Consider the following 23,953-nt stretch of genomic DNA (forward strand, 5'->3'; position numbering starts at 1 on the left):
AATACAAAATTGTTAAGCTTCCAAAAGAAATTACATTCAGATGTAAGGCTCATACTTTCCTGTTGATTCTTAGTATACTAAAAATTTAGGCATCTCCTTTATACACCAGAACACTGACTTTTTTCAAACTCAAGAAGGTAAAATGTCCACTAATTTAGATCATTATGAATGTGTATAGCAGTTTCTGTGTATAAATAGAAATGTATAAAAGTGCTGGCACATCTTTTAATTGTAGTTTGTTTCATCATCAGTATTAGTAAATTCTGTTGGTTATAACAGTGATTATTTTGGGAAATAGCAAAAGACATTAGTTGACATTGTCAATGCGATAAAGAATACATATCTACAAGTTGTGTCCAATTTCTTTATGAAGGAATATCTTGTCCACAGTGAGACTTGTGAATTCATCCACCCCTCTCTAGAAACCTCAAAAGCACTTGAGAGAAGTGTTCTCTAATAAAGAGGCTTGAGATGTTAATATGTTAAGGTCTAAAGGGAACAAGGACAAGTGGGTTGGGGCGAGAGCATGGAAGGTGATGGGAGACAGTCCCCACCCCCATCACATTTTTAGTCCTTCCCCCAACCTCAGAGAAATCCCTCTGCAACTGTACATGGAGAAATGGAATGGGGAGGAGCTGTGGAAGCTGCATTATCTCTTTCCTCATTCTCAGAACCCTTCAAGGATTCCCTGAACAAGAGAATATTGACATTGTCAATATTATCCATCTTATGTGGGTTCTCCCTCTATATGAATCTCCTTGCCTGTTGTGCAGTTCAGGAGCAGCAGCAATCAGTAGGGAGGTATTGGACCCTCGGAGGCTGGGGATGATAAGCAGCACTATGTTGTTTGCCTAGCTCTTGAGATTTTAGAGGGCCAATCTACTGGTCATTCCACTGTGAGAAAACTCTACTTTCCTAACATAGGGGGAGAAGTGATTTGAAGAAGATTCAGTCAAAACTTGGGGCATTTCTTACTCTCTCTGCTGAGTTTGCCCAACATCACAAATAACACTGCTCTACAGCCAAAATGCTTCTGAAAAAAATGTAGTCAAACTTTACTAATTCTGGGTCACTGAGAACGAAAATGATGCTTAAAATTGTTGATTGGCTCTAGTTTTCAAGATATGCTATTGGGTCAGTATATACGACCCTTGACTTGGGAATGGCGGAGAATAAGTGAGTTATATAGGGAAGAGATCTCAATTTAAACCAGAAATGACTAAAATACATCTTTGACTGGATCTATGAATGAATCTATGACTGGGTTTGGACAGTACTTGCTTTTGAGGCAAAACAATGAATGATGCAATCGGAAGCTGGTATTGCGTCATACATGGTATGAATTGCATCATGTTATTCCTAGAAGTCATGGATGATACAATCATAATGAAGCTTACATCACTCTGCTGAACAAATTGCCCTATATCAGCTCTAGAAATCATACAGTGTCGTGCTCTCTTCTTTGTCAGTGTTTGATTTTGCAAAGGGACACATTTCTGTTTAGCCAAAGTGAGCAGAGTTGCCTTGTACTTGTGTGAACAGTGCAGATAACTTCTGCTATGTTTGTGATGAAGTGACTCTTGCATCACAAAAGCGCAGTCTAACCACTCTGGTTAAGAAAGCCTATCACCTTTCTTTTGGCTGCAAAATTGGAGATCAGGACAAGAGGTGGGCCCCACACATATGCTGCAACACTTGTGCAACAAATCTTGGCCATTGGTTGAACAGGAAAAGGAAATCTGTGCCTTTTGCAGTGCCAATGATTTGGAGAGAGCCAACAGATCATACCAGCAATTGTTACTTCTGCATGGTGCCTCCAGTTGGGAAAGGTGTGTCCAAAGAAGAAAAAGTGGACTGTGCATTATCCAAACATTCCATCCGCTATACGCCCAGTACCCCACGGAGAAGGACTGCCGGTTCCTGATGCACCAGAATCATTCTCACTTGAGTCAGACGAGGAAGAGGATGAAACTTCTGGTCCTGAACCATCAATGTCACAGGACCTACATTTTCTCCCATCCTCCTCCTCTGAACCACACCTCATAACACAAGGTGAAGTGAATTATCTTGTCAGGGATTTGGAACTCCCCAAGAGTAAGGCAGAGCTGTTGGGCTCCAGACTACAGCAGTGGAATCTCCTAGCAGGTGATGTTAGGGTTTCCATGTTCCATGACCATCAAAAGGATCTTGTCCCATTCTTCTTAATGGAAGGTGATCTTGTAGCCTTCAACAACATCGATGATGTGATGGCAGCCCTCAACATCGTTCACAATCCAGATGAGTGGAGACTGTTCATTTATTCATCGAAGACGAGTCTTAAAGCTGTTTTGCTGCATAATGGCAATGTTTTGCCATCAATTCCAGTTGGTCAGTCAGTCCATATGAAGGAAACCTATGACAACATGAAACAACTTTTGAGTTGCATAAACTATGACCAACATCAGTGGCAGCTTTGTGGCTATTTGAAGGTTGTTGCTCTCCTGCTTGGTCTGCAGACTGGATACACAAAGTACTGCTGTTTTCTTTGCGAATGGGATAGTCGTGCAAGAGAGTCCCACTACATCAAGAAAGAATGGCCATTCCGACAGTCATTGGAGCCTGGGAGGAAAAGTGTTCAGCATCCACCACTTGTTGAATCAAGGAAGATTTTGTTACCACCTTTACACATCAAGCTGGGTCTGATGAAGAACTTTGTCAAGGCCATTGACAAAACACAAGCAGCTTTCAAGTACCTCCGTGGAAAATTTCCAAGATTAAGTGAAGCTAAGATAAAGGAAGGTTTCTTTCTTGGTCCTCAGATTCATGAACTTCTTCGAGATGATGCATTTGACCATGCACTGCGTGGCAAGGAAAAGACGGCTTGGAAAGCCTTCCAGTTAGTGGCAATAAATTTTCTCGGAAACAGCAAGGCAGACAACTATAGGTTGTTGGTGGAAAACCTCCTCAAGGCATACAAAAGCCTTGGTTACAACATGTCACTAAAGATACATGTTTTGCACCGTTGTCTAAATTTTTTTTCCACTGAACTGCGGAGCAGTGAGCGACGAGCACGGCGAGCGATTTCACCAGGACATTGCAACAATGGAGAAACGCTGTCGGGGCAAATGGAGCCCATCAATGCTTGCAGACTATTGCTGGACAGTAACAAGAGATGCTCCATTTAATGAATACAAGAGACAAGCCAAGAAGCGCCGAGTAGACACTGAATAGGACTAAACTATGTACATAATAGTTTTTTGCCTTTTGTTTCATAATACATTTTAGTTATATAACCCTTTTGCTGATTTTTAAAGTGTTACATAAACAGGACAGGTGAAATATTATCATATAAAGCAACCATAAACCCATGAAAAGACCAAGGTTTACAATTTATGATTAAAACTCTACTATCTACACAATATACATAAACATAAAATGTAAAAACTTAAATATCTTAGAAACAGTAGCCAATCAGTTGTTTTAATTGTCATATTTGAATTCAGCACATCAAAATACATAATAAATAGCACACTTTATCTCTGAAGCAGGCGACTTCTCAAAAATTGTAGACAAGTGTAATTTGACCTAAATATAAACAACCCAATGGTGCTTCAAAACTTCCACGAACTAAACTGAGCAAAGACCTGTACATTCAGATATTTGGTCTCCATTACATTCTACATGATTATTCAATAAATCTGTGCACAGGGTCATTTAAAAGTGAAGTTCTTCTGATAGTGGACTGTGACCCATATAAGAAGCTATTTTTCTGACCTGGTGGCACAGCCAAGAATTCAAATAAAATTCTAACATTTCTTCATGTAAGTTGTAAAGAATAATACTCAAAGTTTTTAATTAAACAAATCAAGTCACAACAGTGGTTTATAAATTGAGACAAATAACATTTTGAATTTTTAAAATGGCAGAGCTATGGTGGTTGCAGTACCCATGTATACCAACTTCGTGGAGTTGTGAACAGACACAATGGAATGAACTTAATTTTCCCTCTTTATTTTTTCCATAGTCATGTTAATCTGGCATTCAGACATATTTAATTTGTTTTCAGTGGATTAGTACAAACTGATGTATGTAATCAGATGTTTGTATAGCTTCTTTGGGACAGTTGAGAAGGGATCTTTGTACACCCCCAAATTTGGGTAATTGTTTTCAAACCTGAATGGCTCTATGATCTGAGAGTTGGAGAATGTGAGATGGTGGTAATAATAATAAGACAAAATAATAAGATTCCCTTGCAAGAGCAATATGATGAATTTAGATATCTTATTCTGTATTTTAGGAAAACTTGTGGCTATTGCGATTATTGATGACAAAAACTCTTCAGCTGAACATACTAGGTATAGTATTATTGACACTCACTGTGAGAAGTAAAGAATTTTTGCTGATTTGGATTTTAGAATGGCAACAAGCTTTATCTTTACTAGTTTATATCATATTGGAAAGGAGTATTCAAATTCTTGAAGCTGTTTTAAATGTTCACAAAGTGAGAGTTGAACTGAAAAGCACTCGTATTTGCACATTTCTGAGTGGGCTAGACTAACCGAAGACCTGATTCTCTAGACCTTACTCAGTGAGTGGGCCCACTGAGGCATATATGACTACTCGATTCATTAAGACGGGTCGGCAACCTCTGGCACACAGCTCACTGGACCAGTTTGTTTACCTGTCGCCTCCACAGGTTCGTCTGATTGCGGCTGCCACTGGCCACAGTTCGCCGCTTCAGGCCAGTGCGGGTGGTGGGAAGCCGCAGCCAGCACATCCCTCAGCATGCGCCACCTCCCGCCACCCCTCTTGGCCCAGAGCAGCAAACCGCGACCAGTGGGAGCCACGATCGCCAAACCTGCGGAGGCGGCAGGTAAACAAACTGGCGATCCGCGTGCCAGAGGTTGCCAGCCCATGCATTAAGAGCTACAGGAAATACCATAATCCTCCCCAATTGTGCGCAGGCAATTAAAAAGTTTAATTTTGCATTCATTTATGTAGATTTGAAATGCAAATATAGGATTATGCAGGTTCAACTGCAGGTGAAAATTGGGCCTTCTATAAGAAGTATCTTGGCAGTACAGAGTCCAGTATCCTGTGATCTTCATCCAAACAAGATGTTAAGATTGTATTAAATTAAATTTTAAATATTTAAAAGTTAGAAAAGAAAGCTAGAGGTCAGCCAAATGAGTTTGCTTTTGATTAAAAAAAAAAAAAAGTTTGTAAAGATTGATCTTCAACTCTGTACTGACAGTCATATATTTAAAAAGACATCTGTAAGTTTAGTCATTTGTACCATTAAAATAAAGTGTTGGTGATCTATTTGAAGGAACGCCTTTTATCCAGCTGGGTAATAATTTGTTAAGCAAATTGAGGACACGTAACCCTTTAGTCAACCATGAATTTTTCAGGAGTCACTCATTTATTAAAAATGATTATGTTCTTACATTCTTTTTGTGCTAATTTGTACCATTTGTTGGGATTTTCTTGGAGGTTGTTATGGTACATTTGCTGGTGGCAGTAGAGATAATTTAATTATGTCTGGTCCAATGAAGATAGCGCTTTAACAGATACTTTATTCAGTTTGTGAAGAAAGCAAATTTTCTTAGTGAGAAAGAGGAGTCACTGTTTTCCTTTGCTGAGTAGATAGCATTCACTCCATATTTGAAGAGCCAAACGATTATTTATTTGAACCTTGTAAATCCAAAGTTGACTCTATTTTGTAGTTGTAACTGTTTTTTTTTAATAGGCTAAAGTCTATTATTCAAGAAGTCGCTAAAGATTACAGAGACCATTTTCACAGGTATGTGTATATGGTACTATGGTAGCATAGCTTTTATTCCCTTCTCTATATGCCCTTCATTTAAAGTAGTGTTTCTCACATTTTGAGGTTGGCAGTCCCTTATGTTGAAGTAAAAATTTTTATGATCTTACATTTACAATAAAAGTATCAATGATAACAGGGATAAGCCTGTATAATTTATTTGTTTGTGTCTTTTGAGAGGTTGACAGAATGCTTCACCTTGAAGAGGAAAGGTGTGTGAGGTGTAGGGAAGCGAGTTTTTCTTTTGTTTTAGATTGTAATTGCCCTAATTGCATTTTGTAACCTCTTGATTGAGAAATGCTGATTTAATGGATCGTTTATCATTGCATTCTCATCTCAGGAGTGCAAACTATGCAATGTGACTGTTATGAACTGTCATGTTTTCCTGGCAATTCTTTCACTGTAACTAACCTATTGGTTTGCCAAAATCAAGTATGATTCTTGTTGTCAGTCAACTGAAACTTAAAGTTTGAGATTTTTTTTAAAAGCTTTAAGGGAAAAAAAAAAAAGAGAACTCCTTGCAGACATTTATTTATAAATACATTATTTTTAGTTACTAAATTTGATTGCACCACATTTTCTCCCTATCTGATCTTCTTGCTGCTATGATGGTTGCAGGGGTGTCTATGTGAAACCATAGCCTTTGTAATCCAGAAACAAAGAATGTGCTTGTGCACTTCTATTCTGTTGTTTCCTCCCATTGGCAGACTTAATTTTTTTTAAGCCAGGTGAACATGTAGTGAGTGTATCAGACAAAAAAATAAGATACAAAGAGTAGTGATGTGTGTGGGCTGTTTTGTAAGTTAGGAGGTTAGTCATAAGAACGCGACCATACTGGATCAGACCAAAGTTTCATCTAGCCTAGTATCCTGTCTTCTGACAGTGGCCAATGCCAGGTGACCCAGAGGGAATGAACAAAACAGGTAATCATCAAATGATCCATCCTCTGTCTGGCAAACAGAGGCTAAAGACACCATCCTTGTCCATCCTGGCTAATAGCCATTGATAGACTTATCCTCCATGAATTTACCTAGTTCTTTTTTTAACCCTATTACAGTCTTGGCCTTCACAACATCCTCTGGCAAGGAATTCCACAGGTTGACTGTGTATTGTGTGAAAAAATACTTCCTTTTGTTTGTTTTAAACCTGCTGCCTGTTGATTTCATTTAATGACCCCAAGGTTCTTGTGTTTTGAGGAGGAGTAAATAACACTTCCTTATTTACATTTGTCACGCCAGTCATGATTTTATAGATCTCTATCATATCCTCTCCCTTAGTCGTCTTTTTTCCAAGATGATAGGTCCAAGTCTTATTAATCTCTCCTCACGTGGCAGCCATTCCATACTTTTACATCTTTATAGTTATACATGAATGTGAAGACTGTAGCAGTTGCTGCTCCCCTACATAGTTTTTCACTGTTTATTAGAGAAATATTTTATGAAGAATATTTTTGACTGATGTAGTCTATAATTTTCATTTCTTTAATGTACAATTGATTGGCTTTACTACTTATTTCTTTGTATCTTCTATAGGAACTTGCAGTTTGGCCATATGGATGGTAACGACTATATCAACAGCTTACTAATGGAGTAAGTAAATTCTGACTTGAATATTCTCCCTTCTCTGTGCTTGTACTAGTTACACTACTGGTTTGAAGAAGCACTCTGCTGATGCCACTTCTGCGCTCCTCAGTCATTCAAGCTATCAGACTAAAAAGATTTGAAGAGATGTATTTTCTCCCATGTATTTATAACTTTACTTACTAGAAGAGAAGCATCAACATTTTTCTCTTGGCCAGTGTCTACTCTTGAATTCCAAATCCTCTTCTGCCTATTGTACTAAACTACAGTAAACTAAAACCTTATGTACATCTTTAAAATATACCATTAGTTTGCCAAAATCAATATACCATTAGGACAGTTCTGCCTGGTGAGGCTTACTTTTTAAAAATAATATTGATGTACTACTACAAATTGATGGAGATTACAGCTGCTTTGCATCAAGGCATGTTGGTATCCTGGTGAAGATTCAATCAACTTCAAGAACCTCAGCCAAGGTAGACCCTTGGTAAATTTGGCACAGTTCTGATAAATTATTTACATAAATCAGACTACAGCTGCTTTAAAAAAAAAAAGAAAAGTATGTTTGTGGTGTAGGGCAGGATACATAAAGCTGAGTTTAAATAACAATCAGCATTATCAGAGTTAGGGGTTGAGATAAAATGAAATACTACATAGCAGACTTCAATTACTGGGATATAATAAATATTATTCACTATTTGAATTCAAGAATTAAAATTAATGTAGTTTTTCTGATGTCCATCCTTACAACTCTCCTTACTGTGGTCCTGATTTATTTATTTATTTATTGGAGTAAAAGAATATTAAGGCGGGAGGGATCAACATGGGATGTCTGGGTAAGGAGGGGCTGTTGTGCTGGGCAAGCATAACTGACTACGTCACACATTGCTTCCTGGGAGTGTTCCTCCTTCATGTATTTGGGAGGGAAGTAAGGTCTGTCAGCTTCAGCAGGAGAGAAGGACGAGATTAAGAGCCCTGTCAACCTTTCTCTGCTCCCCTAAATGTTCTTTTCAAGTATCTGTATTATTTGGTTGAGTGTTAGTGCCCAGTGCTGTCCTGAGACAGGTTCATGTGTAATTGTGCCAGCCAATCTCTAGGGACATCTGATCCTTCTTCCTTCCTAAGTATTTCCCAGGGATGGAGTAGCAGGTGCATGTCATGACCCATGTTAATGCAGAATTTAGGGATGTCCTCTGACTTCCAGCATTTTTTTAGTTACTCTAATAATGGGTAATTATTAATCCAGGCCCTCACTTTTGCATCGAGGATAGGGAAAGTTAATTGCAACTGCCCTGTAAAAGTGCCTTATCTGTATAAGTTCCAGTATGTAAAGTTATGACTAAACTACATTTGAGACTTTTTTACACTGAAATATGTATGTATTTTAAAGTTGTGATTCTCCACCATAAACTACAATGTTTTTCTACATTATATAAGTGATAAAGATTACAATATTTATGTTTTGTACATACTGACACTTTAAGAACTAGCACCAGGGCACTTTACATTTAGTTCAGTCTGTTTTCCACCAGATGGCAGCAACTGAAAGTCAGTAGAACAATGTAAAAATGTAAGATACTACTTTCTGGTCCACGTAACCTGCTGTTTTATACTACTGTGGAAACATTTAGAAACATGTTTACATTCTTCACAAAGGATAGCATATTTGTGTAATGCTTGAAAAATCACTTTTTTCCTGGGGATGGGAGATTGTTACAGTATTTTTATTCTTTGTTAGGATTAAGTATATCTATTTGAATTGCATTATGATCATTAGGGAATTATACTGTTTAGCAGTCTGTCTCCTTTAAAAGATGGTTGGATTGATTTTTGTCAGAATCTTACCAACTTGCGATGATATATGTATATTTTTTTTAGTAGGAAGAATACTACTGTGTGCTGATTGTGAATGTTGAACACCTCTGAGAGTTTTCATTGACTTAAGTGGGAGCTCTAAGTGCTCAACAACACTGAAAGTCAAAACATCTTTTAGAGTACCTTTTTTTGTAATTGCTCAGCTTTTGGCAAAATGGGAGGCTATCTGAGTATTTATATATTTCTATATATTAAAAAAAGGTAGCTTTTTACTGCAGTGCATACAATTGAGTTTTTTTGGACAAGATACTTTTAGTCCCTGGACTGCTTATATGCTGTAGAGGTATCTCAATCAGTCCTGTAGTACAACACTTAAATTGCTTAATGTTAATTGCTTCACCACACCCTCGCTAACTAACCACAACGTCATGATTCAAAGGGAGTGTAATCCACTTTTTCTGCCAACATGTTGTTTGACACATCAGGTTTTGGAATAGAGAAGTACTAAAGCAAGGGAAAATTGGAAAGGGCTTATTGGGAGGCCTTAAAAACCTGATGGAGCGGGGAGCAATACATAACTCTTAACAAAATTATTCCCCCCCCACCCGCAAAAAGGGGGCGAGGGGAGTGATGGGTATAAGAATATTAAGTCTTTCTTCCAGTTTATTTTCCTGACTGCGACAGACTTTTGTAGATTTTTTTTCAAAAGACAGTATAAACAGGAGTGCCGGTAAAAAAATAAATAAATAAATCAGTTACATGGAAAATTAAATGTTCCTAGTCTAAAGTACAATTTTAAGCTTCAGTGTAACAGTAGCAAGAGTTGTCACTGTTGTGTGGGTATAAAGTGGACTTTCTTGTTTTTATTCTGTTTTTTATTTTTTCCTTCACAATTCTTTGTGTGAGTATAATTTGCAGCTTGGCACACTACACAACTAACTACATTATATTTTGTTGCTGGGCTCCTGTTGTGTACAGCTCTTGATGCACTTAGCAAACAAAAAGAGTACCCAGTGGTGAAAAGGAATCTCTGGGGAAAGCCATATTTAGAAATTATCACATGCTGCAAGCAGCAGAGCTCTCTGAGAGTTGAAATACTTCAGATTCCTGCTACATGTCTTCCTCATTGGGCTTTTTGTAACAGCTTTTAGCTTTTTAGCATATCACCATGCTTTACACTTGAAAGTTGGAAGTTTACACCAACTTTACACTTAAAAGTTGGAAGAGCATGGACACATACCATATGTCTTCTGTGGAAATCAGTTTTCTGGCCATCCAGAAAATTCCACTGTTTTAGGGTTGAACTTTTAAACTTCTAGTTAACATTTTTTTGATTAACCTCCAAAATTTTATTATAATTCTAATGTCATGCCCAAAACACTCATATGTCAAAATGTAAATTTATAATATTCAGGAAATCTCTTTATATTGGAGAGAAATTATAATTGCTTCCTTCCTAGTTTTTTAACGGAAAGTATTGAATAAGCATTTGCTCTTTTAACTAATTTTTTTAGTCTTATTGTAGAGTCACTAATTACAACTCCATAGTGAAGGCTGACCTCATCAAAGTTAAAGCAGAATATGTTCCAAATTTGTGACAGTCAGCTATGCCAACCTGTTGATACAAAGAGCATCTGAAATAGCCATTTTCATGTAGATTTTGTGCTACAGTATGAGTTTGATGAAATCAGAATATGTATTGCTTTTCAGAGGTCAGAGTGAAAGCCGTATAACATGAGAGAGTGTTATTGACAGTGTTTATAGTCAATGTAAAAGTGGCAAGGAAGTAGGAGACTTTTTCCTTATTATTTTTTTGCTTTTCAAGTGAGTTGAGGTGTATTTTGCTGTTTCAGTAAATGTCTCTAATTAAAGGTTCTGTGTATTTGTTAAATCATAATGACAAAGTAACATGAATAGTTTGAAACCTTTAACGGGCATCTGTAGCTCACCTCTTGTGTCTAGGATAAATATAATTACCTTGTTGATATGTGACATTTTAAGAGGTTTAACAGAGCTCCTACTCTCCTGGTCAAGCAAAAGCTCATGAATATGGGCTTACATTGTGTGTCCCAGTTAAAGAACACTTAGTCAAGCATATAGTGCTTTTTTGAACTGGAGCCATAATGCTTTTGAAACACAAGTCTGGCTACTATATGAGAGCTCAACTAATTGGTTATGTCTGCTGTGGAATTAAAAGTAAGCTTTTTCCCCTTTTGTTTATATTGTATGTATTTGGTTCAAAAATCTGATTTTTCCAGGAGGGCATTCATGGAGTCAGGTCATGCACACAGTATAAGTACACATTAAGAATAGCATATACTTCAATAGCCTCATCAAAATATTGATGCTAAGGAGTACATTATTTTTTAAATTGAATCAGTGAAACAACTCTTTCACCTGTACCATAAAGATAGTGGTGGTTTTGTATGAATGACTTGAGGTAGATATCTCAGGATGGGCACATAAAATTTACTTTCCTTTTGTCTGCATAGTTCCTTAGCAGAACATTAATATTGCACTTCCTGTTAAATGCTGTGAAAATTCTTAATTAATATTGTTTCTTTGACTTTCTTATCTGTTTGACTTAAAATTTTCAGTGACTTGACAATCCCCACTGTTGTCGTATTGAACACTTCCAACCAACAGTATTTTCTACCAGATAGACGCATTGAGAGTACCGAAGACCTGATTCAGTTCATTAATAGTATCTTAGATGGCACAGTCGAAGTAAGTCTCCCACTTTGATCTGATTTTTTTAATCAACTGTTATCTTTTATTCCCTGGACAGTTAAAAGCACAAAAATTCATTGGCTACTTTTAATTGTAATGCAGATAAGTGTGCATTATCTGTCTGGTTCTCCTTAGTGTATTCTCATTATGTATCCACATTTCTAAATTGTGCATGGGTCCTTGGCACTGCTTTGTATACCCCTGAAAAAGCAGTTACTGTTGGATTTACATATATTCCCTCTCAGATCTGAACTTTAGGCATATGTTTATTTAATAAGCTGGGGCCACTACTCATCTCTAGGTCAGCCTTACTTTCCTGTGTCATGTTTACTTAGAATTGTGTTTTAATATTTTCTAATTCAAAATATGTAATTCTTAGACTCCACTCCCAACAGAAAATTTCTGACCAGCTCTAATTACAGACCCTATCTTGGTAGCGATCAGATGTTGAGTTCAGAGGAGCAGACTGCCAATCTCTATTTAAATAGCTGTCATCAGACCCAGCTTGTTCAATGGTTGTTAATGTTAGTCTTCATTTTTATGAAATTCACTAAAAATACTCAGAGGAACAAGAGGTTACTTCTTAGACTGCTACACATAGATTCATGCTATCTATCTCCTTTCCTTTCCACCACTTCAGAGTTTCTTTTGCAAATTGAGATAGTGGAAGGAACCAGGGGGTGGAGTCTGGGCATCTCAACTTCTTATAACGTTATACTCGAGGTTTAAATCCTCGAGGAAGCATGCATATGGCCTATAAGCATGAACGATGATCAATCTTCCAGACAGGGACTGAAAAAGTGGTAAGTATTGAACAAGTATTGATAAGCTAGTTGAACTGGTAAGTAATCAATATGAGTATGTGGTAGAGGAGATGGTGAAGAATACCAGTACTGCTGCTGCAGTTGGCCTTGTTCAGTTAAAACAAAATGATCTTTGAGTGACGAGAGAATGTCAATCTTCAAGAGATTATTGAAACATCTACTTTTGAAAGAACTTGAAAAATGTATGAGCATCATGAGGTACAAGAATGTCAACCCCTAATATTTGTTCTTTTGTAAGGGAAAAACAGGTACTGGGAAATCCTTTTGGAATGACTAAAGGCTGCATAAATTAGGGAGGCAAATGAAGCATAAAAGGTGAAGTTGTTATAAAATTTAACTGAACAGCACTGATTATTTTGATACCTGTTTCCTTTGACATTTTAGGCACAAGGTGGTGATGGGTTTCTGCAACGAATCAAGAGAATAATTTATGATGCCAAGTCTACTGTAATGGTAAGTAAAATCCCACATGCAGTTGGAATACAAAGTAGAATAGCATCATATTTTCAAGTTCAAAAAGACTTGTATATCTTTTAAAAAAAAGAGTCAAAAATACCTTTACTTAAGTCACTGAATATATTCCCAGTAATTTACACACATTCTGGATTTAAAAAAAAAAAAAAAAAAACCCTTAAATGATTAAAGAAAATTCTATAATTTGTTTTGAAATATATTTTGCAGAATACTGAAATGTTGAATATTTGGTGTCAAAAATATGATGGACAGTTTCCTTTTTATTTCTTGTCGATTAATATGAATAAGGTCAAGTTAAAAGGCATAGCACTGGAGGATTCAAATGCTATTCAAAAGCTTTGTTTCTGACACTTCTGGAACCCATTTATTGACAGTTATGGAACCTATCTACACTGAAAAATGTTACTGTCAGTCCATTCAGTTAAGGCATAATGGGAGAAAATACTATATTTAGTGAAGTTTTAAAACTGTATTTTAGGTTACTAGTCTTATTTTTTTTTTGCTTAGAAAAGGTCCAGATGAGGTACTGAATATCTGATGTGTAAAGGTATGCATGTTGGGAGAGATTTCCCTTCTTTTTATAGGTCAATTAAGGTTAACAGACCTTGGTGGAAAGATTTGGCTAAAACCATTCCTCCCCCCCCACCCCCCCGACAAGCAAGAAAATCTTGTAATAAATTACACACAAAAAACTACATTAAAAGAGCATATTAAGGTTGCAAAGTCGAGCACTTAAAAGTTAGGAAATACCAGTATTAAAGTTGCCTGTGAGACTTAAATTCATCTCCCTCATGCGTACACCTCAGGATACTGTCTTTAATTACATGATCACATACTATTTTTTTTTCCCCAGAGGAACCCTGATTCAGTGCACAGCATGGACTATGCTCACTTAATTAGCAGCTATTCAATTTTTTTTTTTCCTGTTCAATGTCCCACCCCGCCGACCATATTTACTGCATATTATTTGCACCCTGCTCTGAAGACAAATTATTAATTTTTGCATAAGTTTTTATATGCTGCTCATCACTACAGTTTCTGACTGTTTCACAAACTTTAATTACTTTGTCTTCCCAACACCCCTGTGACATACTCTCAGACTTAAAGACAGGAAGGTAAAATCATGATCATCGTCTGACTTCCTGCACGTCATCTGACTCAGCAACCCACTGCTGTAATAGACCATAACCGCTGAGTTATTGATGTCTTTACATCGCTATTTAAAGACTTCAAGTTACGGAGAATCCTCCATGTACTCCAGTGACTTGTGCTCCATGCCCAAAGGGTCTCTGCCAATCTGACCTGGGGGGAGGGGAGGAGGGGATTCCTTCACTATCCCAAATATGGTGATCAGTTAAACCTTGAGCATGTCAGCGAAATCCACCACCCAGATTTCACCACCTGGGAAAGAATTCATGGTAATAATTCAGAGCCCTCCTTTAGTGTCCCATCTCTGGCCGTTGGATATATTTACTAACAGCCTGAGATGGGTCACTTGTTATTATAGGCAGTCTCATCATACGAATCTGTCCATAAACTTATCAAGCTCAATCTTGAAGCCAGTTAGGGTTTTTTCTCCCTCCCCTGCTCCTCTTTGATTGTTATTTCAGAACTTTACTCCTCTGATCGTTAGAAACCATCTTCTAATTTCAAGCCTAAACTTGTTGATGGCCATTTTATATCCATTTGTTCTTGTGCCCACATTGGCTCTTAACTTAAATAACTCTCACCTTTTTACAGATGGGGAACTGAGGCACAGAGAGATTAAGGTCAAAACTATCCACTAGTTTAGAGTGCCTGATTTAAGACATCTGGGACCTGACTTTCAGAGTATTTAAAATTATATAGCACTTTGTGTTCCAAACACAGCCTTCACCAAGTTCAGCTGCAGCTGAGAGTGCTCCTCACTTCTTCAAATCATACCAAACATCTCAAGTCAGATAGCCCTAAAATTAGAAACACTCAATTAGTGCCCACCCGTGAAAGGTTGGTTTAAATGACTTGCCTAGCATAAAATAGGAAGTCTGTGTCAGAGGCAGGGATAGAATCCAGTTCTCAAAAGCAACACTCAACGGCCTAACCATGAGACCATCCTTTTTCTTCCTCTCCCCTGCCTCACTTACTGCATAACTTCCAACACTGGAAAAAAACTAACTGTGAGCATGCATAGGAAGGATGGAATCTTTGAGATTTTAGTTGTTAAACTCTAGCAAGTCTCACTGAGCTTGTACTAACTGAGGTAGGCTTAAAACTTGGCCAAATGTGGACAGATTTTCCTGGGGGTGTTAAAAGGCCATCTCTGCACAAAGGCCACCCACTTGCCAAATATCTAGTCCCTGCTCTAAAGCCTGGGGCTCTAGAGCTTTCCAAAGAAAAGATGGCCAGAATTTTTTTAACACATAAAAATGTTACTTTCCATAGCCTCATTCTCAGAAATATCTGAACTGTTTTGGATAATATTTATGTATCTATATCTCTCTTTATATGTGTATGTCTTTATATGTGTATGTTTGTATATAAGTAATATATAAAAATTAGCCTAAAGAATGCACCTAGCATTGAAAATTTCAGCCTCAAACAGTTAGTTTGGCAAAGTAAATTAAAGACAGGGTCATTTAATGGGAAGTGTCAGGCAGCTTTAGTATTAGGTGCTACTACTGGTACATTTCAAACTTCAGTGTGTTTTTAAGGTCTCAATATTTAACTCTGCAGTGTCTCAAGCCTCATTTCAAATTACAAAATACATGGTTCTTATACTACTTTTCAGCTTCTTAGCAAAACCATTTCTCTTCAGGTTCAAAGATTTTCACAAGTTAAAAACAGTATATGCATAATGGCTCTTACATCTTTTCCAGAAAAAACTGATTTCATCTATTAGAGCTTTTAGAAATAAATATAGTGAAACTTGTAAGAAATGCTGTAAGATATCTTAAATATCCCCTGAAGTGCTTTTAACTTCAAATTATATTTCAACAGTCTGTATTCAAGAGTTCTCCACTTCTGGGCTGCTTTCTCTTTGGCCTGCCACTGGGTGTCATCAGCATCATGTGTTATGGAATCTGCACAGTTGACACCTTTGGAGGCGTAGAGGAAAACGAGATATCTAAAAAGGAAACTGGAGATAGGGAACTTACAGATGAAGGCAGTGAGGAAGAACAAGAGCAGGAAAACAAAGAAAAATCTGCAGAACTTTCAGATGGAGAACATGGACAGAAACATATATTTGATAAGAAAAAAGACTAGGTTGCCTAGTTTAAAGGATTCTGTAGAATTTCAAAATAGCCTTATTTATTGAAGTCAGTCATTTAATGATGATCTTCACAGAAGAGGACATTTTGTCTGTATTTTGCTAGTTTTGACTTGCATGTATTCAAATCTTCTTATCAAATGTGGTCATGGGAAAGGTGTGGACCTGAATGCTTTCTTAATTATTTTTTATTAATATTTTATTATTCTGTGTTGTGTCTGAAGATTAATGCTCCTAAACTGTTTGTTCACAGGCAACAATCAGGTAAAATATGCTATAAGCCCTTGCTACATGTGATAATCTAGTAACATTGTGGCCGGCATATATCAGGATCATCTTTTTATATGAACAGAAATGGAAAAATTGCAAGAAAGTTTAGAATGAAACTCGTAAATCTTACATACCCTTTGAAATTATGATGGCTAAAGATGGCTTGGGCTTTCCATAAAGACACTTTTATTTTAGCTACTGTACATTATTTTGAAAGAAATATCTTTTTTTTAAAGTTAATTTCTTATTAATTACAGAAATGCTTTGTTATGTGACAGTACTAAAATCAATTACTGGCAGTTTCCCACAGAACTTGTGTTAAATGCAAGACCTGAGAGAGAGTTATTTTATTAAAATAGTTCCTTACTAATATTTTAAACAAGAAAAAATTGATTGGAGACCGCTTATAAAGAAGATTTTTGTCATGGGAAAGTCACTCCTTGATTGGGCTTTACAAGTAAAACTTACTATTTTTTTCCTAGTATAAATTATCTACAGTTTCCGAAAAATCTGGATGAAGCTTGATGGTGAAAGAATAAATACAAGGATCCTCAGACAGCTAATCCTCTCATACAAATATGTAGTGACAGGCTTTAACCAAATACCTTTTCAGAACTCTTTTTGAATGGTTTATGATTCACAATAATCCTAGGCTATGTCTACACTAGCTGAGTGTTTTCGCCAAGAGCTTAAAGAAAACTGCTGTTGTGTTCACCTCATCTTCCACTGGCGGGATAGCATGCTCACACTTGAGGCACTTGCATCACTAATGAGAGCAGTGCAATGTTGGTAGCTAGCCCACAGTGCAACTCTCCCCCTTCTGCTGCTAGGTCTTGTGGGAAGGCGGAGGGGATCGTGGCGCAATATGGGTCAGAGTTCAATGCCCTGTGATGCACTGCTTTCTGTCCCAGCATCTCATGTGCTTCTTGGTCACAGCATTTTTCAACGTCCCTTGTTTTCTGCTTTCCCCGCCACACCTATCTGCAGGAATGGATTCTGCACGGCTCTCCACTGCTCTGCTAGCTCTCACTAGCACATCGCGAGTGGCAGTGAAGTTACTCTTGAAGTTACAATGGCAGCAGCAGTTGCCTGACATGGTGTCCGACATGCAGAGCAGCAACATTAGATTGCTTTTGACATTCGCAGAGGAATTGAACACAGTGGAACGTTGTTCTTGAGCTCAGGAAACTAGCACAGAGTGGTGGGATTGCATTGTTATGCAAGTCTGAGATGACAAACAGTGGCTGCAGAACTTTTGGATTCCCTGGAACTGTGTGTTGAGCTCACCCCAGCCCTGCCGCACAAGGACTCCCAAGTGAGAGCTGCCCTCTCGGGGGAGAAGCGCATGGCAATCGCAGTGTGGAAACTGGTGACTCAGGAACCAGTTTGGAGTGGGGAAGTCCACTGTTGTGCCTGTGTTAATGCAAGTGTGCAAGGCCATTAATCACATCCTGCTGTGAAAGACTGTGACCCTGGGCAGTGTGCATGAAATTGTGGATGGTATTGCAGAAATGGGTTTCCCTAACTGTTGAGGGAAGATTGATGGCATGCATATTCCAATTCTGGCACTAGACCACTTTGTCATAATTTGGAAGGGATATTTCTCCATGGTTTTTCAGGCGCTTGTGGATCACCATCGGCATTTCACTGACATTAACGCAGAGTGGTCCGAGAAGGTACCTGACATGTATATTTTAGAACACTGGCCTGTACAAAAAGCTGCAAGCAGGGACTTTCTTTCCAGACCACAATATCGCCATAGGGGAAGTCAGAATGCCCTTAATGGTCCTGGGAGACCCAGCGTACCCCTTAATGCCATGGCTCATGAAGCCGTACACCTAGATAGCAGTGAGGAGCAGTTCAACAACAGGCTGCGTAGGGGCAGAATGACCGTTGAATGTGTATTTGGCCGATTAAAGACACACTGACGATGCCTATATGGCAGGTTAGACCTGAATGAGGAAACTATTTCCATGGTTATAGCTGCTTGTTGTTCGCTGCATAATATTTGTGAAGGGAAGGGCAAACGGTTTAGTCGGGTGGACTGCCAAGGCAGAATGCCTGGCTGCTGATTTTGAGCAGTCAGATACCAGAGCTGTTATAGGGGCGCAACAAGAATCAGTGATGCCTTGAGGCAACACTTCGAAGGTGAAAACCAGTAATTTTGTTGCAATGCTTGGGACTGCACTGATTAATTACATTTGGTATGCTAGCAAGCAGTTACGTTTAAGACCTAGGAGTCAATGTAAGAATCATAGAATATCAGGGTTGGAAGGGACCTCAGTATGTTATCTAGTCCAACCGCTGGCTCAAAACAGGACCAATTCCCTGTAATTAGTAAGGAACTAATAAAAGAGCCTGTTGACTTGCAGGTGCCATGAGGTATCATACCTTGCATGGAAACAAATAAAGAATGCTTATAATTCAAAAAATTTTGCATTTATTGCCAAATAAACCACAACAGCACATGGACATACATACACAGGCACCCTGTTGGTGGGGGAGAAGGTACGTGGGGGAGGCTGATTTTCATAGCTGAGTATAGATCCAGCTTTCATTTGAAAAGCTGTCTGTGAGGGCGAAGTGTTGAGGAAAGCGCAAAGGAATGTATAGGGAGAGTTTGGGGAGTGCATGAGAGTTCTGAATGTGATGAAGAGGAAGGTGGGTACGCATCTGTTCAGTCTGCAGTGTTATAAGAGTCTGGAGCATGTTCATTTGACGCTCCAGAACTCCAGCCTCTCTGTGGCATCCCTATTGTAAGAATCTCTCTTGTCTTCCCTGCTTTTCACTTTCCCTCCACTTCTTGCATTCAGTGTTTTCTGCCTCTGACTGCTGCAGCACCACCTCGAACATATCTTCCTTGGTCCGTCTTGGCCATTTTCTTGTCTTGCGCAGATGCTCTGCTGCTGTTGGGGGGTTGGTTCCCAAGGTCAAGTCTGGATAGGCATAGTTAACAGTAAATAGAAACACTATTATCAGCTACACACAAAGAATTGAAACAGTAACATTAATACGCTGCAGATAACATACCTATCACTTTCTCAGTGATCCTAGGAAGTACACATGAGGCAGAAGACCCCTTCGATGGTGAGTGAACCCAGGGACAGGGACCTTCTTTATTGCAGAAAAGCACCACACTGCCTAACTGTGCGGGGAAATGCCCATCACACAGAAACAAAGCCAGCCTTCTACATTTTTCTGCCCTCAACCCGCTTCAGAACTTCACAAAGCAAAACCACTTACCAGGGGTCTCCTCTCCCACTTCTGGCTCACCAGAAAGCGATTGCAGAGACGAGTGGAGGACAACTTCTGACTGGATGTATCGTTGGGCTCTACATCTTCAGCCTCCACCACTTCATTAATGATATCTTTCTCTGGGTTAGGTCCACATACCACTGGCTCCAGACCCGCCGAAGTAGCCACAGTGCTCTTTGTGGTGGAGGTGGGCTTGCCACCTAGGATAGTGTCCAACACCTTATAAAAACAACAGGCCTGGAGCAAAGCACCAGATCGGACATTTGCCTTCCTCATCTTGTGGTACGCGTTCCTCTGCTCCTTCACCTTTGCTCTGCCCTGCAGTGTGTCCTGGTCATATCCCTTTTCATGCAAGCTGTGTGCATTCTGGCCGTAGGTATCTATATTGCTACAGCTGGAGCCCAGCTGGGACTGGACAGCCTCCTCCCCCCAAACACTTATCAGATCCAGTAGCTCTGCAGTGGCCCAAGCAGTAGATCATTTTCTGCATGGGGCCAGCATGGTTAGCTGGGAAAATGCAATGTGAGCTCTACATACCGAGCAAACAGGAAGGGGAATTTCAAAATTCCCTGGGCTTTAAAGGGGGAGGGGCGGAATGTTTACCTGGTGTCAGGGCAGCAGAGTTAAAACTGCTGACCAGAGTGGTCAGGATGAGCATTGTGGGACACCGTCCCGAGACCCATAAGTGCTAAAATCAAGCCCGGTGTCTACACTGGCACAAGGGGGCTAAAGTCTTCGTGCAAAAAGCCCTAAAACTCTCGGGGTGGTTTTATTACAGGGGTGCAACAGAGGAGTTTCGGGGCAAAAAATGGCTTTACAGTATGTACGCCTCTGCTGTGTGTTGCCAAAACCTGCCTTTTGATGAAAAAACTTGCCAGTGTAGACCAGGCCTTAAGTGCAGATTGTGACTTATTTTTAAAGAGAAAAATGTTTTATTTAAACACACATTTTTGAACAAGAATTGGTGTTGATACTTACATTGAGAGAGCTTTTGACTACAAGTTGTACACTGTGGAAGGAAAGTTAATAGAGCCATCGTTAGCACTGATAGAGGGATATTTGTCAGTGGAATACATTTTCGTGAGCTATTTAATCATGAAGATCATTTTTAATATAACCCCATGACACCGAATGGGACTAAATTTTCTCCAGAGTTGAGATCTCAAGGGATAAACCACAGAACCACCTTTGGTTTTTTTTGGTTGGCATTGATGCCATGGAGATTACTGTAGCAACCAAACTTATGCTCCTCTTTCTCAGTACTGAAGCTATATAAGATTCAGTTGGATAGTGAGCCATAAGCTTTTCTAGCTTTGATGTTTTTAAAGGACATATTATAATAGAATACATATAGTAATGTTTTCTGTATAAGGCAGCTTACTCACTTAATATATGCTATAACACTGAATTAAGAGAAATATTTCTAGATATAAATATGGATAATCTTAAATAGAAGATTTTGTGTTGGAACTAATCTGGGGGTAAATTGAACTTGAGATAGCAACTGCTACGTTCTTTTCCCTGTTGTAAAAGAAAGTTGGTTCTTTTAAAATAGTTAGTAACATCTGGCTTTGTACAGAAGCTGCAGTGCAGAACACAACAAACTAAATGCCTGACTTGAGAGACTTTGCAGTGGAAGATGAGTACATCATGGAGATTATTCATTTATTTTCAGAAAGCTCACTGGTTTTCTTTGAGCTGTTGTAATTGACAAATTTAGAATCCTGCAAATTCATTTCTTTAGGAAAGAGATTTTCCTACTGTCCCTGCTTGAAATGAATATCTTCCTGTAGAAGAGAGAAACATGAGTACTTTTACTTATCAAATATAAAAATTGCAGGTATGTAGTATGGCTTTTTTGGCCTCCCCCTGCCCCATGTGAATTTCCTCTTTTCATTTATAATAAATAGAAATACATATTTTAAATTTGAGTAGTTTGGTTGTAAATAGAAAATTGAATTATCTTTTTAAACACCTTTTTTTAAGATGTGGACAACTTTGCAGACCTTTTAGTCTTAGTTGTCTTATATTTGAAGAGTGAGATGCTTGTAGTTATTTTATATTTTGTTTCAAAACTTCTTTAAGTGCAGTTATGTTATGTTACAGAACACTTCACTTAATGTTAGGCCACTTGAGCTTCCAGTAACTTTCAATGCTGGCACAACTCAGTGCTAAATAATCAGAATGTGAGTCTGAGCAGTGAGGAATATCTTACTGCTTTATCCATTATTTGTGATTTTTTTATCAGTTAAGATCTTAGTCTTTTCAGTTAGTTATTTGAACCTGAATATATAATTTTGTACAAGGTCAAAAGTTAAGGTGGCTTTTTGAGGACTTCACTGGTCATTGTGTTGTGTTTAGAAAAATCTAGAATTTTTAAAAATCCACTCCCCCCTGAATGCTGTTGCATAGAATTCAGTTTTAACCACCACCCCATATGACTTAATTTTCCATAGTCTTGGCTTTTCAATAGTTTCTGTTGCTACAACAGTAGCCAAACACTTTGTTGAGAAATGGTCTAGTGAGAGATGGACCTGGGGATAATACCTACATGCACCGTGAGAGACAGGACTCACTAGTGCCTGGTGTGGAAGTACCATTAAGCTGCCAAATTTCTGGTGGTTTGATCAATTAGAGTTAATAGGAGAGTGTCTGTCAGTCACTTTATGACTTGTCAGGATAACCAGATGTGTACTAACCTACAAAAATGCAAGCTTTAAACGCACTGCTATTTTCATCAGGCTGTGCTCCCAGCTGTGTCTGCTTAGGATGTGGAAAACCACACACAATCTTATATTTAAAATTCCCTTTTAGCTTGAAATATGCGTAAAGATAGGCTTCTGGTGTAAAATGAAAGGATTTTTGTTTGGTCATGTAAAGAACTTAGTACACTGAGAGGGGGAGAGGCTTTTCTATTTTATCTTGGATGGATACAATCTCTAAAGGTTTCTGAGGATAGCTTAATATACTAACTTCTTGAATTAATGAAATAATGCTGCTTTTGAGGTCAAGTGTAAGCCTTTGTTTTTCTACAATAAAGAAATTGAAAAGATTCTGCTGGCTTTTATTCTTTAGTCATGCTGCATTGTATATGGTTGGGCAAATTATTTTTGAAGGGCCAGCATTTCCTATAACATTCCTTATTTTATGCCTAAAATGTACTAATCTTGTTCTGGAAATCTACATGGTTGATCTCAAAAAGAACACTGACTTCATCCAATCTGATACCTTACTCCTGCATTTTGAACGTCCTCATTAAATTATTTCCACTGACATCTTGCCTATTTCTCTTCTTGAGTTATTCAGTATAACTAACAGTATGAAAATGCACTTAGGAAATGAAATTTTTTAAATTGTGGTCCCACGGCTTTCCTCAAACTCATACAGGTGTTTCTTCAGCCAAAGGAAGCAGAAGTGCTTTAATTTACACACCGTTTTAAAATAATATTTTGAAATTTTTTTCTAAAAGCGGTTTTGAAAGAAGTTATACATCCCATGTTTTTGATGTACTAATTATTATTGAACAACTCTTACACCAAAGCTCCTTTACTGCTTCAATATCTATTTAGAGATGATAACCACAGCTTCTCCCAACATTTTAAAGCACATCAGGCAGTAACTATCTTTTGTATATCTATTATAGGGCTATCAAGTAATTAAAAAATTGTGATAAATCACACTGTTAAACAGTAATATACCATTTGGATGTTTTCTACATTTTCAAATATATTGATTTCAATTATAACATAATACAAAGTCTACAGTGCTCACTTGATATTTATTTTCATTACAAATTTTTGCACTGTAAAAATGAGTATTTCAATTCATCTAATACAAGTACTGTAGTGAAATCTGTTTATCATGAAAGTTGAACTTACAAATGTAGAATTATGTACAAAAAAAACTGCATTCAAAAATATAACAATGTAAAACTTTAGAGCCTACATGTCCACTT

At 38.1% G+C, this 23,953-nt stretch overlaps 1 protein-coding gene across 5 annotated transcripts in view; it reads left to right on the forward strand.

Annotated features, from left to right (window-relative positions):
- Nucleotides 1-23,050, forward strand: part of TMX3 (thioredoxin related transmembrane protein 3) — a 62,261-nt gene extending 39,211 nt beyond the window's left edge. For 4 of the 5 annotated variants that reach the window (XM_030552671.1, XM_030552670.1, XM_030552674.1 and 1 more), the window contains 6 exons: nt 4,277-4,334; nt 5,729-5,782; nt 7,336-7,392; nt 11,796-11,925; nt 13,137-13,205; nt 16,203-23,050. In XM_030552671.1, the coding sequence (XP_030408531.1) occupies nt 4,277-4,334; nt 5,729-5,782; nt 7,336-7,392; nt 11,796-11,925; nt 13,137-13,205; nt 16,203-16,469 (635 nt within the window). In that variant the 3' untranslated portion in view covers nt 16,470-23,050. Of the gene's footprint in view, nt 1-4,276; nt 4,335-5,728; nt 5,783-7,335; nt 7,393-11,795; nt 11,926-13,136; nt 13,206-13,733; nt 13,774-16,202 lie in introns of those variants that run through there. The other variant, XM_030552672.1, reaches the window with a different exon arrangement.
- Nucleotides 23,051-23,953: the final 903 nt, after the last annotated feature.

Source organism: Gopherus evgoodei, chromosome 2 (assembly GCF_007399415.2).
Source record: "Gopherus evgoodei ecotype Sinaloan lineage chromosome 2, rGopEvg1_v1.p, whole genome shotgun sequence".
NCBI classification, from domain to species: Eukaryota; Metazoa; Chordata; order Testudines; family Testudinidae; genus Gopherus; species Gopherus evgoodei.